General features: G+C 42.7%; 1 protein-coding gene across 2 annotated transcripts in view; it reads right to left on the reverse strand.

The window, feature by feature from the left end:
* ABCB1 (ATP binding cassette subfamily B member 1) overlaps positions 1 to 15957 on the reverse strand; it is a 71891-nt gene extending 55934 nt beyond the window's left edge. The window contains exons 1-4 of one of the 2 annotated variants that reach the window (XM_084897353.1): positions 15888 to 15957; positions 15268 to 15338; positions 9686 to 9737; positions 3775 to 3961 (exon numbers count right to left, since the gene is read on the reverse strand). In XM_084897353.1, the coding sequence (XP_084753479.1) occupies positions 3775 to 3961; positions 9686 to 9737; positions 15268 to 15332 (304 nt within the window). In that variant the 5' untranslated portion in view covers positions 15333 to 15338; positions 15888 to 15957. Of the gene's footprint in view, positions 1 to 3774; positions 3962 to 9685; positions 9738 to 15254; positions 15339 to 15887 lie in introns of those variants that run through there. The other variant, XM_084897354.1, reaches the window with a different exon arrangement.
* Between the last annotated feature and the right edge of the window lie 407 nt (positions 15958 to 16364).

Raw genomic sequence — 16364 nt, forward strand, 5'->3', positions numbered from 1 at the left:
TTAGAGTCTGAGAGCCCTCAGGGGCAGGAGGTAACCAGAGGAAGGCGATGCCCCCATCACACCTCTGCTGCTGCCACTGCTGGCAGCGCAAGCTTCAGCCATCCCTGGTTAATTGAGCCTTGGGTGGCCCTGGGCAGCAGCCATCTGAAGCTTGCCTGTGCCTTGGGCTGGCCCTGGGTGACTGGGGGGCTGAGGGGACTGGGGGACTCCGAAGGCAGGCACCCCAGCAGGGCTGAGGGGATTGGGTGTTGCCATCTGTGGCTGTGGGTGCTTCCATCTTTGAGGGTGTGACAGTCAATTAGCATATTCCCTCCTTATTGGCTGTGGGTTCCACCATCCTTGAGGATGGGGCAGTCAAGTAGCATATTCCCTCAGATCCATCATGGAAATTTTTAGAGAGTATGTAATTAGCATTGAAATATTGGCTAACAGTCTAGTTTGGAGCACACTTGTAATGCTAACTTTGAGGATACAGATGGAAATGTTTCCTTTGTTTACAACACTAATACACATTCACGATCTGCACTCAATACATGCACTCATAGTTTACGCAGCAAAATATAGATTCTATTTTGAGAAATGGTACTTTACAAACAATTTTCAGGTTCTCAGATGAGCAGTGAGAGTATGGATCATAATGATAAATATAAAAATAAATTAGTTCCACTCTATCCCTTTTTATCTGAATTATTAACTCATATTCAAATCTGAGGGCCTCATTTTCTCCTTTCTTCAGCCCACCATTTGGTAGGAGATTGAACAGGAATTACTGTAATATAGTTATAGAGAAAGATGTGGATGGACCATAAAGTGAATCATTAGAGACAATAAATATTCAGGAACTATATAAAGAGTATCTCTGACTTTTAACCACTAGGAGTCTTGGCAAATCTCCCGTGTCCTCTAATTTCTGGATTAGCATGTTAACTGCAATGTCCTCCTTTCTGGGTGTCCCTCTATTTCTTCAATGTATAGACTTGGGGCCAGTCTGCATGGGTTCAAAACTGACTAATTGCTAACTCTACGACCCCAGGCAATTTAAATGTACTCAATCCTCTAGGCCCCATTTTCTCATCTGTAAAGTATAGGTAGTAGTCTCAACCTTATGTTCATGAAAGGAAAAAAGGAGTTCATGAAAGGAATAAAGTGCTCAGCTTTAGTTACTGTTAACAACAGATTTTTTCCTCAAGGCTTAGGGCTCGCATTCCTTCTAGTTTTCTCCATATCCTATCACAGGAGATTTAATATCCCTTCAACTCAAACATTGCCAAATCTCTAGTCCTACTGTTTATACCAAGATCTAGTCTCATTTCCTCAACTGACTGAATGTCATTTACACTTGTTTCCAACCTGTCACCTTCGATACAAAATGCCTAAAGTCACAATCACCTCTATGTTGGCTCACTTCCAGACAGTGGACAGTCTCCGAGGAACACAGGAATCCTACAGAAATTCAGCAGTGGTTCACCTTTGCTCACACAGTGGGGTTCCCTGGGCTCAATTCATCAGAGATGTTAAGGCAAAGGCAAATATGGCAACAAGATGGAGAGCGTTGGGAGTCGGGCATCAGGAAATTAGGTCCGCAACAAAAAGAGCAGGAAAAAGGCCGGTGTCTGTCAATCAGGGTGTTAAGACAGAGCTAAGGAGAGGTCCAGGGCATGGCAGAGAGAGATCTGCTCTCAGAAAGATGTTAGAGCTGTCTAGTTAAACCCTATGTTTAGCTTAAAACGCTCGGATTTTCACGATCTTTAGCAAGTCCCAGTCTCCTTAAGGAAGGAATACTTCTTGTCCAACAAGGAGGCTCTGGTACCTAGTCTACTCCCAGGGCAAAGTTATGAGGTTCCACACCTGGGGAAGGTCAAGAAGAAAAAAGGTTTGAGAGTATCTGGGGGCCCAGGAGCCTGGCTCTCCCTCCAGAAGCATCAGAGAATTCATTTGCCCTCATCTCTAGGTCCAGCATCAAAATAGTTGATGCCATCCCCACCCCACACACACACTTTTGGTGAGTGGTAAGGTGCCCATTCAAAGGCGGCACAACCCTTTTGGCACGTTTCTTTGAATTCCATGAAGGGATATAATAAATACATAAGGATTTTACATAGCTCAAACATACAGTAACATTTCCCACTCTACCTCATCACCTGCATTCACAGAACTGAAGTAGTCCTGCCTTAGGATAAACAATGTGCTCTTCAGGATCACAGAGAAGGGGTTCTCAAGATCACCAGACAGGTATAAAAAGATCCTCAAGTACCCCAGAACGTTATGAATATTCATGTGCTTGCTTCTGGGAAAAAGACTTAAAAAGACTTAAAGATGGAAGGGTCATTGTAAAAGCTACAGGGTATCACTGTATCCTCAAGTGTTTTTGTTTTTGTTTTTTCCAAACAGGTATTTTCAAAATTTTCTACCACTTCAGTGCACACCAGGTTTTAAACTACATCTTTGGGTAGCTTAGTTTAAATCGATCTATGTGTGACCAAAGTTGACGTGGAAGCTCAGAGCTATCAACCAGCCCTTCCGCAATCAAGTGTGAGAGATTGTATCTGCTTTCACCCAGAGTATTCTAACAGTCTATCCACTTTCCCATATAAAGATTTCTGGCACCAAGAATTAATCAATCAGATGCAAACTTATGCGACATGATCAATAAGGTGCAACTCTATATATTTATGGTTCAAGAGAGGGTATTCACACCAGATGGCTATTGTGGTGTGGGCTGTTGTCGGCTTTTTTTAATTTTTTTTATTTGACAGTCTAAGGAAAAAGAGGTCAGTGTCTCTGACTAAATAATCAGGTATTACATGTTTTAAAAATTCCTGTGGCACATGGGCTAAAAATCAATCCTAGAGGATTGTCCTAGGTCTCTTTAATCAGCCAAATGGCTTGCTTCCTACTTCACTGAGCAAAGTGAAGTAATCAGAAGAAAATGTTCACAAATTCTCACCTCCTCATCTACCCACCTTTGGGCACTGGCACTCACTCTCTCTTCCCACCTGTTATTATAAACGAACTACCTGTGCTCCTACCTGAGGCAAATCGTTCTTCCTGAGCATTGTATCCCATCCTTTCTCATGGATATCGCTAACACAAGCAAAGCTCTTCCCTCACTTAAAGCATCACCTTCTCCTCTTTTGGATCATTTCCATTTGTACACAAACAAGCTATTATTTCCCCTGTTCTAGCAAGTGCGCGCGTGCATACACACACACACACACACACACACACACACACAGACACACACACACACCTTCTCTGGGCCCCATTTTTCCATTTTAGCATCTGTTTCCGAAGAGCCCAATCTGTGACAATGTCCAAAATTAAATTTCTCATATTTACTGCCAAAACCTACTCTCCTCTCCACCTTCTTAATCTTAGTTGATGGTAGCTGCATCCAGTTTATCAGGCTATAAACTTTAGAACCATCTTGGACTCCAGTCTGTACACCCATATCCAATATGTCAGAGAGTTTTACTGGCTCCTAATTATCATTCAAGGTCAAGATTAGGTTGCTATACCTCTTCCTGAAACTTCTTGGCATATTTCTGATTTCATAGAACTCTCTTTTTCTACATACCTCTGCCAGCACTTCCACTGTGCCTCCTAATGCTCATGAATATTCTCTTATCAAACTCATTACAAATATGAACTAGAGCTCAGATCCTTCCACCTCCCACCGCACTAAACACACTAGTGCCTATATAGTAATATCGCTCTAAGTAATTGTTTTTTTCCTAAGCTTCCAATAAAACCAGAACCACAAATAATACTTACTTTGATTTGTCATATTTGTAAAAGTTGTGTTTGCAGAAATTAGGTTTTGAAGCTTTTCTACATCTGCAAAGCTATCTGTCATGTCTCCAAAAATCAGCATCATGAGGGGGAGGGCGGCACCGTGGATGATGGCGGCCATAGTCCCCAGCAGCATATACAATCGATCAAGCCAATTGGAATAGCGGAACTAAAGAAAGAGAATAGGAACAATTAGCACAGTTTCAGTTTCATGGATGGTTTGCTTTACTTTCAATACATACCCCAAGCCGAAACATTTTTTATACTACCACCCTGGTCCAACCCTAACTATTGCAATATCCTAATTAGAAATGGGTGCTTGCACCCTGGCCAGTATGCTCAGTGGTTAAAGTGTCTCCTTTAACCACTTTTACTGTAGACCAGTCACAAGAAGAAAGGAAAGACTTCTCTGGATCTAACAAGCTGCAATAAGAGGGTATGGTAAGGGAAGTGGTACTGAGGTCTCCCACACACCAAAGGGTCAAGGGTTCAGTTCCCAGTCACGGACACGTACCTGGGCACATGTGGGAGGCAACCAATCAACGTTTCTCACACCTCTCACCTCTCTCTCTCTTTCTCCCTCTCCTCTTCTCCCTCCCTTCCATTCTCTCTAAAAAATCAAGTGAAAAAATATCCTCAGGTGAGGATTAACAATGACAAAACAATGACAAAAAAAGGGCATTTAATTCCTCTATTGAGCTCTGACCTACTTCTTCATATTGAATTCATTATGTCTCCTTTTCTTATGCATGAGGCTTGAAGAGAGGGAGAAGACATTCCTCTTGGGAGTTGTAAAGTCTTTAATGGTACACTAATAGAAATATAGTATATGTTGCTCTGATTTCCAAGAACAGAAGCCATTTTTTAACTTAAAATTTTTAGTCAAGAAAAATCTGGATTGCCAAAGGCTCCTCCGAGGACCCCATTGAGCAGACTCGTTTTATTGCTCTAAGAAAGTGGCTTGGGTCACAGATCTGCTGCATAAAAGCATTAGCATGAGTGTAAAATGATTCTAATGTAATTATGCCTCTACAGTGAAAAGGAAGAGGAAAAAAATGAATTAAGATGCATGCTTGTTAAAGAACAGATTTCCCAAAAAGACAGAAGGTGGTCATAATGGCTGCCAAGTGTAGACCTGCAAAACCTCTTTTACTGTAGGCCAGTCACAAGAAGAAAAGAAAGACTTCTCTGGATCTAACAAGCTGCAATAAGAGGGTATGGTAAGGGAAGTGGTACTGAGGTTCTCTGAAAGGCCCACCTGGAAACAATATTCCACCTGTATAATTCAAAGACTTAGTTAAGGACCAAAAGAAAACCAAATGGAAGAAAAATAAACAGGAGGAGCCAGCTGTAACTTTTTGTGGCAGGTGCTCCTTCTGTGGATGTAATATATAGATATAGTGAGCAGGTGTGTTTTTTTAAAATATATTTTTAATTGATTTCAGAAAGGAAGGGAGAGGGAGAGATAGAAACAAATGATGAGAGAGCATCATTGACTGGCTGCCTCCTGCATGCCCCCCACTGGAGATCAAGTCCGAAACCCGGGCACATGTCCTTGGCCAGAATCGAATCTTCGACCCTTCAGTCTGCAGGCCAACGCCCTATCCACTGAGCCAAACTGGCGAGGGCTAGTTAGCAGGTTTGTAGGGAGGAAACTAAAAACTGGGTCTAAGCAGGTCATGTAAACCAAAAGAAAGATCAAGATCAAGATAAAAAACACAGCAGCAGAAAGTGAAATTTTAGAACTACCATATATTACTCATAAGAAACAGAAACCAATCCTATAAATAGCTAACAAGGAACTTACAGTAGCAAGAAATGGAATGAGAATTGAATTGACAAGTGGAGAAATAAAGGACTTCAGCCTTGCTAGCACCTTGACTGCTATCAAAGGGGAGAGTGGAGGAGAGATTGGATGAAAGAAGGTGAAGGGATTAGCCGAACACATATTCATAACCCATGGACACAAACAACAGTGCAGGGATAGCCAGAGGGAAGGGGCTGGGTGGGGGGTCTGGGTGAAGGCAGGCAAAGATGGGGATAATGGAAACATCTGCAATAAAAATACAAAAAAAAAATCTATAGAGGCGGCACTAGTAAAATTAGACACTTGATGTGTACATAACAATGGGAAAGACCCAGTTGAGAGGGAGAGACTAAAAATACATAGAAGAGCCGAAACCGGATTGGCTCAGTGGATAGATCATTGGTCTGCGGACTGAAAGGTCCCAGGTTCGATTCCGGTCAAGGGCATGTACCTTGGTTGCAGGCACATCCCCAGTAGGGGGGTGTGCAGGAGGCAGCTGATCGATGGTTCTCTCTCATCAATGTTTCTAACTCTCTATCCCTCTCTCTTCCTCTCTGTAAAAAATCAATAAAATATATTTAAAAAAAAAAGTAAAAACACATAGAAGAAAGAATAATAAATAATATAAGGTTCTTGAGAAGGCCGAGGATATAGGAGTCAAAGTTCAAGTGAGTAGTGCGTTTTAAGGACCAAATGCTTCCCTGTTAGAACAGGGGGAAGAAGAAGGGAGCGGGTCCAGGTGTCTGTGGACTGGAAGAGAAGAGCTGAGAAACTTCCATCAGGTGGCTTCCATTTTGTTTGTGAAATAAAAGGTTATTCACCAAGAGTGACAGGAGGTTTTGCGGGCCAGGGAGGAAGAGGTGGGAAATTGGGAGAGTATAGGTTTGACACAGGGAAAAGAACAGAAGAACAGTATCCAGTCTGTGCGGGGTACACCCTGCTGTGAGATTTTTCTCCAGCACCAAAGCAGGTGGCTGCATTTGCCTGGGCTATCTAAGATAAATGACAGGTAAAAGGAAGTTTATAGTTTGGGCCAGAGAATAACTAAAGAGATAGTCATTAATTGAAGCAAGATAGAAAAAAAAAAAAAGAAAAAAAAAGAGGAAGAAGATAGGAAGGGGCTGAGGAAAATGGATGGGTCAGTGGGCTCAAGAGCCAGAGAGAACAGTGACCAGATTGCAAAGAGAGGAGATGGCTGGCTAATTCAGGCTGGCTGCTTCCAATTGGTCACTTAGGAAATAGAACAGTTTCAAATAACAAAATCCAGCATGTGAGTATATGAGTGATGGCTGGGGGTGAAGGGGAGGACAAGATTATTGCATCTGTGCAGGTCACAGAGTGGATATCTATAACCCTATAAAAGTCACCCAAGGTATTAGGGGTGTCAGGGGTAAAAAGGGAGATATTGAGCCAGGTGGGCTTCAATGGCTGAGAAATGACTAGGTGATCAGAAGATAACAGCATCAACAAAGGACTCTTCAATTCCAGGCAGATAAAAGTTTTCAATTCCAGGCAGATCAAGGTCCTCCCCCTCCCCCCCATGAACTCTCATAAATGAAGTTAAACGCTCTGGCTCTAGATTATGCAGACTCGGGCAACATTCTAGGCTTGCCTCTTTACTAGCTTTGTGACTTTTGAATGTATTGCTTGACTTTTCTGAGTCTGTTTCATCATCTGGAGCATAAGGACAACACAAGTGCCTCTATCATCGAGTTTTTGTGAGAACGAAGTTAATATATACGGAGTGCTTAATAAATGCCTGGCAGAGAGGAAGCACTTAACATTGCTAGCAATGTGCTGTTTAGAATGCCCTGCATACAAGGTTGGCCCTTTGCTGGCGTCTAGAACTTGGTTTGGGGGAAGGTTATGACCACCCTAGCTGATAAAGAGGCCAGAACTATTTGTACAATGTGGTGGATCCTGAACACCTGCCTTCCTTTGGGCGTTTGGAATTTTGGTATGTGCTGTGCCTCCTGGGTCAGCCCCCAGGTAAAAATACTGCATGCTGAGCCTTGAGTTTCTCTGACAGACAACCTTTCACATGGGGTGTCGCAGCTCACTGCTGGGGGAATGAAGTGGAACTTGCCAGGAGAGGCATCTGGGAGATTGAACCTGGGTTCTCCTGGATGTCTCTCTATGTGCCTTGTCTCATGGCAGGTTCTGCTTTACATCGGGCTGTCATAAATCTTACCCATGAGTGTAATTGCATGCCAAGTCCTGTGAGCTCTTTTAGTGAATCATCAAACCTGGGGCTCTTGGAAACCCCCTGACACATGTAAGTTTTTGTCTTGGCTGGATAATGTTATTAATAGGCAATGCCATTAACATCAGCATTTTACTGTTATACTTTCTTGATGGGTCCTTATGTTTATAGGCTTTACATGTAAGTGAAGTTTGCAGTTTTCTGTGCCAACTCTTCAGGAGAAAGACACCAGGGAAAGCCACATTTGTGGCACAGCACTTTGGCCCAGGCTTGGAATACATTCTTTCTATGCCATGCTGAGCACTGTGATTTAGAACATGAACTTCCCAGGTCTGAATCCTGGCCCCATACTTTATCGTTGGGCAAGTTAATGTGTCTGGCCTCAGTTTCTTCATCTTGTAAAATTAGAATAATAATAATAATAATATCTATCTGAAGAAATAGTATTTATGTAAGGTAGGGGTGTCGAACTCAATCAGAGAAGGGGCCAAAATCTAAAATCCAGCCTAAATCGCGGGCCGAATGGTTTACTGAACAGTCATAAACTGACAATGTCATAAACTGACAGCGGAGTGCAGTGATGACAGCACGGTGCGGGCCACATTGCAAGGCCTGGCAGGCTGGATTTGGTCCGCGGGCCTTGTGTTTGACACATGTGATGTAAGGAAAAACCGATGTCATATATATAGTGTTTAGAACAATACATGGCATATAGAGCAGTGTGTATGTTATTACCTCACATTGAAATTCTAGATTTTTATTCTTTTGTGCCTTGACTACCGTGTTTCCCCGAAAATAAGACATCCTCCGAAAATAAGACCTAGCGCGTGGAAAGATAAGACATCCCCTGAAAATAAGACCTAGCGCAACTTTGGGAGAAAAAAATTAATATGAGACACAGTCTTATTTTCGGGGAAACAGGGTAGTATTGATAGTATTATCTCTGTGTATTATCTCTGTTACATTTTATAAAATATAAGATTTGTTCTAAAATTTAAGTTACAAATAATAAGAACTAAACTACAAAAGACAGAAATGTCTAGGTCTCAAAATGAATTTAATTTCAATTCAGGCAGAGGGAGAGACCATCAACCAGTCATATCTATAAAAACCTTCTCTGCCCTGGCTGGGTTGGCTCAGTGGATAGAGCGTCAGCCTGTGGACTGACGGGTCCCGGGTTCGATTTCAGTCAAGGGCACATGCCTGGGTTGCAGGCTCGATCCCCAGTTGGGGGTGTGCAGGAGGCAGCCAATCAATGATTCTCTCTGATTATTGATGTTTCTATCTCTTTCTCCCTCTCCCTTCCTCTGTAAAATCAATAAAAATACATTAAAAAACAAAAACAACAAAACCCCTCTCTTCTTCCCAACTGATGAAAAAAAAAAAAAAAAAAAAAAGTTTCTGAGCAACCACTGTGCAACCAGAAAATAAGATAAAGAGTTAAGGTTCTCACATTCAGCACAGAGGAATGATTACATGTACCAAGTCACAGTCATAAACAATCCATTGTAAACTTTGATGATATGAATACCTGGGACTTTGACCTCAAACCTGCCAGGATTCTGATCAGAGCCACTGCACACAGGAACCCTTGTGTCCTATGTGCCTGGTCTCATCCAGGTGGCCGAGAGACCTGTTATCTATGCAAGCATCTCTCCCAATGCTTGCATAGAGTAATAGATCACTAATGACATAACTACGTAGGAGGATCCTGAAACCTAGGACATGCAGGGTGGCTACTGAGGCTTAATTCACATGGCCAGTTACCTCTCCATTCAAACACTTTCTCAGAAATAATCATACGAGCTAAAATATCTCTTCTCCAGGTAAGGAGAAGTCTATTTCCTGTGTATTCTGAATAGTTGAATAAATTCAAAACTCACCATTGTAAATACACTGACAGTTGGTTTCTTTTCTTTCTTCTCCTTTTTTTTACTGAAAAACATAGCAATAGAATTACACAAAACTTCTAAAATGATATAAATTTTTAAACTACCAAATTAACATAGAGCTTATAACTTGCCTACAATATATAATTCAGTAAAAAAGCAGGTGAATAGGCTGGTCCCATTTATGAAGTTTAAACATGTTAACATGTGTCCTAGAAATCTACACCTGTAGTTATCACTGGGTGTTGAGATATTTATCAATATGTTTTATTCCTTGTGCCTTTGGCATTTCCTCATTTTTTATGATAAAAACATACACAGACACACGACTTTAGCGATTAGAAAAAATACTGAAAAAGAAGAGAGATTTCTATTTTTACTATTAGAAAATTATTCATGCTCTCCCAAGGTAATCTTCTTAATTATCATCTAAAAATTCTAGAAGTAGATATTCCATTTACTACCCAAATATTAACCTTAATCACTCTCTCTGCTAATGGAGGGTATTGGAAGTCAGATACTGAGCATAAAATAACCAAATAAGAAAAGTAATTGAATCAGTATGAGCAAATCTAATTCTGAAAGGATGTCTGGAGCCCTAAATGGACCATTATGGCAATACATGTAAACTAGGAAAGCTATAGTCAATTATTATTTTGAGCCTAGATTTCAAATGGATCTAACTGCAACCCATTTTCCAGTCTACGTAACTGCCACCAAGGACAGGAAGGCAAACCACCCTCCCCAGCCACCACATCTATATTTTCAAATGCACAAAAGAAAGACTATTTCAGAGAAGAACCCTATTATTTTTACACCAATTTTCAAGTTCAAAAAGTTAATTCATCTTTGTCTTTGTTCTTTACACTATGCGAGGTCAAAGAGTTGAAGAGACTTCTAACGAAACAAATCCAGAGTTTATCCCATATTTGGCTTTGGAGTGATGTGAGGCGGACACACACACACACAAAGTACACAAACATAACTCCTCAAATGTGGTCCCGCCCTACTCCCAGGAAAGGCCTGGTTTCAGTAACCCTGGAACCAGGATGAGAGGAGAAAAACAGCTGTACATAATTGAAGTTGAGCTCTAAGCTTTTTACTTATTTTCTTCTTCTTTAATGTTGCTGCTAGTACAACATGATGACTCTACTAGTAGTTAACAATGATATATGGGAAAGTTGTTAAGAAAGTAGATCCTAAGAGTTCTCTTCAAAAGAAAAAGAAAAGTTTTAGTTTTTATTGTGTCTGTATGAGATGATGGCTGTTAACTAAATTTATTGTAGTAATCATTTCAAAATATATCTAAGTCAAACCATTTTGCTGTACATCTTAAATTTATACAGTGCTGTGTCAATGATATCTAAATAAAACTGGGGGAAAAGGATATAGTTCTATTAAGAACAGATGAATATCAATGAGGATGAGCACAATTTAACTAGTCTGAAAAAAGTCTGTAAGCCATAATAAGAACCAATCCTATATAATAAAAGGGTAATATGCAAATAGACAGAACCGCAAAACGACTGGTCTCTATGATGTGGACTGACCACCAGGGGGCAGATGCTCAATGCAGGAGCTGCCTCCTAGTGGTCAAGTTGCTCCTACAGGGAGAGTGCCACTCAGCTAGAAGCCAGGCTCACGGCTGGCGAGCACAGTGGCGGTGACAAGAGCCTCTCCCACCTCTGTGGCAGTACTAAGGATGTCCGACTGCTGGCTTAGGCCTGCTCCCCAAGGAAGCTCCCCAAGCCGTCAGTCAGACATCCCCTTCCGAGGGCTCCCGGACTGCGAGAGGGTGCAGGCCAGGATGAGAACACTCCCGTTCCCTCTGGGTGCACGAATTTCGTGCACTGGGCCTTTAGTAATAAAATAAAGGTATGTGAAGGCTTGAACCAACTTCATTGCCATTTCCATCCACATACCCTCAATATTTCTTACTCCAATATATCTGTTTGTGTCATAAGTTCTTTAAAGTACCAAGTTTGTTTTTTTAATTAAAAACAAAAGGAAAAAATCTACTTTCCACTCTATGGATCTTTTTCCTTTATTTTTAAATAAGCAGGAAAACTGAAATAGTAATGACTACCCACATAACGCTCATCTAAATTCAACAATTGTTAACTTTTTGAGCATATTTTCTTTATATAAGAAAGTGTACACTATCACTGTTAGTTTTTTTAATCCTCACCCAAGGCTATGCTTTCATTGATTTTATTAATTTTTTACAGAGAGGAAGAGAGAGGGATAGAGAGCTAGAAACACCAATGAGAAAGAATCATCGATCAGCTGCCTCTTGCACACCCCCCCTGGGGATGTGCCCGCAACCAAGGTACATGCCCTTGACCGGAATCGAACCTGGGACCTTTCAGTCCCCAAGCCGACGCTCCTATCCACTGAGCCAAACAGGTTTCAGAGCTTTCATTGATTTTAGAGAGAGAAGAGGGAGAGGCAGAGGGAGAGGGAGAAGGAGAGGGGACACACAGAGAGAGAAACATCGATTGGTTGCCTCCCACATGTGCCCCAATGGGAATGGAACCCACAATTTAGGTATGTGCCCTGATGGGGAATGGTGCACAGGATGATGCTCCAACCAACTTAGTGACCTGGCCAGGGCTCATTGCTAATATTTTGTTGAACTATTTTAAAGTAAGTTGCAAACACCATGACACTTCACATGCTTTCCTATCATTATCACATCTAAAAAAAATAAGAGCAAGTTTTATATAGCTTTTCCCTTTTTTGGAACCAATGTAATCAAGGTCACACATTACATATCGTATAATAGTTTTGTCTCTTTAGTCTCCTTTTTAAATCTGGAAGTCATTCTGCTCCTTACCCTCATTCCACTGACTTTTTGTAGGAACAAGAGTGGATATCTTATAGAATGTCCCACATCTTGGATATGCCTGTTTCAAATTAAATTCAAGTTGATGTGCACTAAGTATAAAATCATAGCAGACTTGAAGACTTAGCAGTGCTCTCATATCCATATTTCACTTTCCACAGTTTCAGTTACCTGTGGTCAACTATAGTCCAAAAATATTAAATGGAAAATTCCAGAAATAGAGAATTTATAAGTTCTAAATTGTGCACTGTGAATAGAGGGGTGAAATTTAGCACCCATCCACTGGAGAAATGAATCATCCCTTTGTCTAGAGTCCCCATGCTGTATTGCCATGTGCCTGTTCGTGTCTTAGTAGCTGTCTACTGTCTTGATAGTGCAGTGCTTATGCTCAAATAACACTTATTTAGTAATGGCTCCAAAGCCATTCATATAACTCCAAAGCATAGCCTTGGGTGAGGATTAGAATATATTATTATAATTGTTCTATTTTATTAGTTATCTCTTAGTGTGCCTAATTTATAAATTAAACTTTATCATAGGAGGTATGTATAGGAAAAAATATAGTACAGTTGACCCCTAAAAAATTCAGGAGGATTAAGGGTGCCGACTGTGCAGAACCTACATATAACTTTAGTCAACCCTCTGCATATTTGGGCTACAATTGCCAGTTGACTCTTGAACAACATAGACACTTTGAAATGCATTGGTCAACAGAAAAAATAGTGAGTATAAGTAGACCTGTGAAGCTCAAGCCTGTGCTGTTCAAGGATCAAATGTATGTATGTGTGTATATATACTACCAAGGATAGTACCTAACCATATATATATATATATATATATATATATATATATATATATATATATATATATATATGGTTAGGTACTATCCTTGGTTTCAGGCACCTACCAGAGGTCTTGGAACTTATCCCCTGCAATTAAAAGGTGCATAAAAAAGAGAATGTAAACTATCTGACTAATAAGTATGATTAGAGGTAGAAATGATAATATTTTAGATATACAGGGCTCCTTAAAATGTATTTTCAAAGTAATCTCACCTGTTTCTTTTTACTTTTCTGAATGTTGCTACTAGAAAATTAATGGTCACAACTGTGGCTCACAGTTTATTCCTATTGGACATCAATCTAGAAGCTTGATTGGATTGCTAACGTACTTCCTAGGTGGTGCTTATCACTAACACAGTGATTTCCACCATGAGTGATGTCAGGTCTGATCACTTGGTTAAAGTACTAACTGCAAAATCTCCCCATTGGAAAAACACATAATTCTTGGGTACATCTAGTGGTTTAGGATCTATTACAACCCTTGCCTGAATCAATTATCATAATGCAGGTTCAAAAATTATCACTGGCATTTTTCTGTAATGAATGTTCCTTTGTTGTAGCCAGTTTGGCTCAGTGGATAAAGTGTTGGCCTACAGACTGAAGGGTCCCAGGTTCGATTCCAGTCAAGGGCACATGCCCCAGTTACAGGCTTGATCCCCAGTGGGGGTTGTGCAGGAGGCAGCCAATGATTCTCTCTCATCATTGATGTTTCCATCTTTCTCTTCCTCTCCCTTCCTTTCTGAAATCAATAAATACATTTTTTTTTAAAGGATGTCCCTTTATTCTCTACTTCTCTCACCTTTTTCTAACTTTCCTCCTCCTCTCGGAATTTTATTAAGAACTCCTGTGTCATATTCAGTATTTAACAATCAAGTTTAATTACTGTTCTCTTTGGTTCTCATCCTGTCCTGTATTTGACCAGTAGAAGCCCATTCCACTCCTGTTTTGAAAACTTAAATTCCACTTCCTTGTTTTGGCATTGCACAAGATACTCCAGGCCCTTTTTCCCTGTCCAGACCTGGCTGGAATTAGCCATTTCTCTCCTGGGTGCACGGTTCTTTGAGTGCGGTATGGTATTTACAAACCAACATCTGGCACTCAGAGTGCTCACTGCTATTGTCCCTTTCATTGGAAAGAAACTGAACTATTAAAAACCACGAGTTCATATTGAAGTTTCCAATTGAAGTTTAACATTTACTGGTTTAAACTTACTTGATGTCCACATTTGTACTTCTTTTCTCTTACCCTGAAAAGCTCAGTTTCTAATAACCTGTCTGTTCATCTGTTTTATTTTACAATTTACTACTAACCATGAACCTTTCCTGTGCAGGCACTGCCCTTGGACCAACATTTGCTTACATTGTTTTCCCAGAGTGGCCAATTCTTGATACGTCCGGATATTTTTACACCACGCTAATCTGTTCTTCGGTACTGCAAGTCTTCTCTTTTCACAATCCCTAACTAAGGTCAGGTATTCATCGCCTTTTTAAAAAACACTCACACCTAAATGTAGTTTTGGTCTCCTGTCCTACCTGCCATGCCCCCAACAATGCAAAGTTTCTGCCTGAAGCAAGAGACTGGGCCAGGGAGCAGAGCCTCAGCTGGGAGCAGAAGAGACAGGAGGAGGGTCCGCAGGGCTGGCCAAGCAGAAGGCTGTCAGACAGAGGAAGATGCCAGCCCCGTCACTCCTCCAGTTCCCAGGGCGAGGAAACTGCAAACGCGGAGCTCACTCGGCCAGTGGATTCCACAGGGCCCCTGATCTCTGGCTCTGTAGATGAAGATCAAAACCCCCACCCCCTGTTCACTGATCTCAGTGCTGGGGGCTGGAAACACGCCGCCCACATCTCTCGGGACCCGTAAGGTAGGAAAGTGAAACAAACTGTGGCTACCTTTTTGGGTCCACTTTCAAGATTTCCCCCGCTCCTCCATTGCGGCCCTCTTCGTGCAGCTCCATCGCGACCTGAGGAGGAGAAAGCACAGCCGGTGAGCCAGCAGCGCGGTCCGCGGAGGCGGAGGGGAGCGGGGCGGGCCGGCGCGGTGCGCTCGCCCCGGGGTCCCGCAGCCGCGCCAGCCCGGGGGGATGTTCGCCGCCCGGGGCTAACGGCGCGCCCGGCTTCCGGCCTTTGCAGGCCAGCAGAGGCGAACTTTGCCCGCGGGCTAGCAGGAGCTCCCTCTGGGTTCCTCTCGCCTCGGCCCATGCCTCCCAGTCCACCCGCCAGGGGCTCAGAGGCGCGCCTTCGGGGCCGCGCCGCCGGCTTTCCGCGCCCCGGACCGCTGAGCCCAGTAACTTAGCGCCCAGAGCTTTGGGTTAGGGGTGCTCCAGGAGCCCCCAAAGGCACTCTAAGCCTCACCCTCACTTGGTCCCCACGGACTTCCCAATTGGAATCAGCCCCTCCATCCCCTCCGAAGCGCTTCTCCCACGGGTGGGTACCAAACTCAAGACATGGGACAGCCCCACCTTTGCTGCGCTCTGTCCCCATCCAGCCCCCCAACTTTGCACACCCCCTACCTCGGGCTTTCCTCGGATCGTCCACCCACGGAGACGTGAATTCTGTTAGAAAAAGAGAGGTCGAGGTGAGTGGAAAGCCCGGGCGGATGCGGGTTAGGAGGAGCCCAAGCTCAACTGCGCCCGGGCTTCCTGCAGCGCAGGGAGGGGACCGCCGGGAGGGCGCAGCCCGGACCCGGGGCGCTCCGGCCCAGCCAATCAGCCGGACCTGTTGGGACTGCTCCCGCCCCGCTCCATTGACGGCCCATCTCACTGGTTATGAAACAGGTTGACTTCCAGGAGGAATGTCCTTGCTACCCTTGCCCCTCCACAAAAGAGCGAGTGGAGAATCGCCTACCAGCTGAGTCATTGGGGGCACCTAAGTTTATTGAGTTGCGTCTCTACATGCCCAGAAAAACTCTCTCTCCTCTCCAGAGAGACAATAGTTGGGCTCCCCAGGTCTCCAGTAGATGAGGGAAACTTTCTTTGGTATCACATCTA

The sequence above is a fragment of the Pipistrellus hanaki genome (genome assembly GCF_964339955.1).
Source record: "Pipistrellus hanaki genome assembly, chromosome: 10".
Taxonomy (NCBI): Eukaryota; Metazoa; Chordata; class Mammalia; order Chiroptera; family Vespertilionidae; genus Pipistrellus; species Pipistrellus hanaki.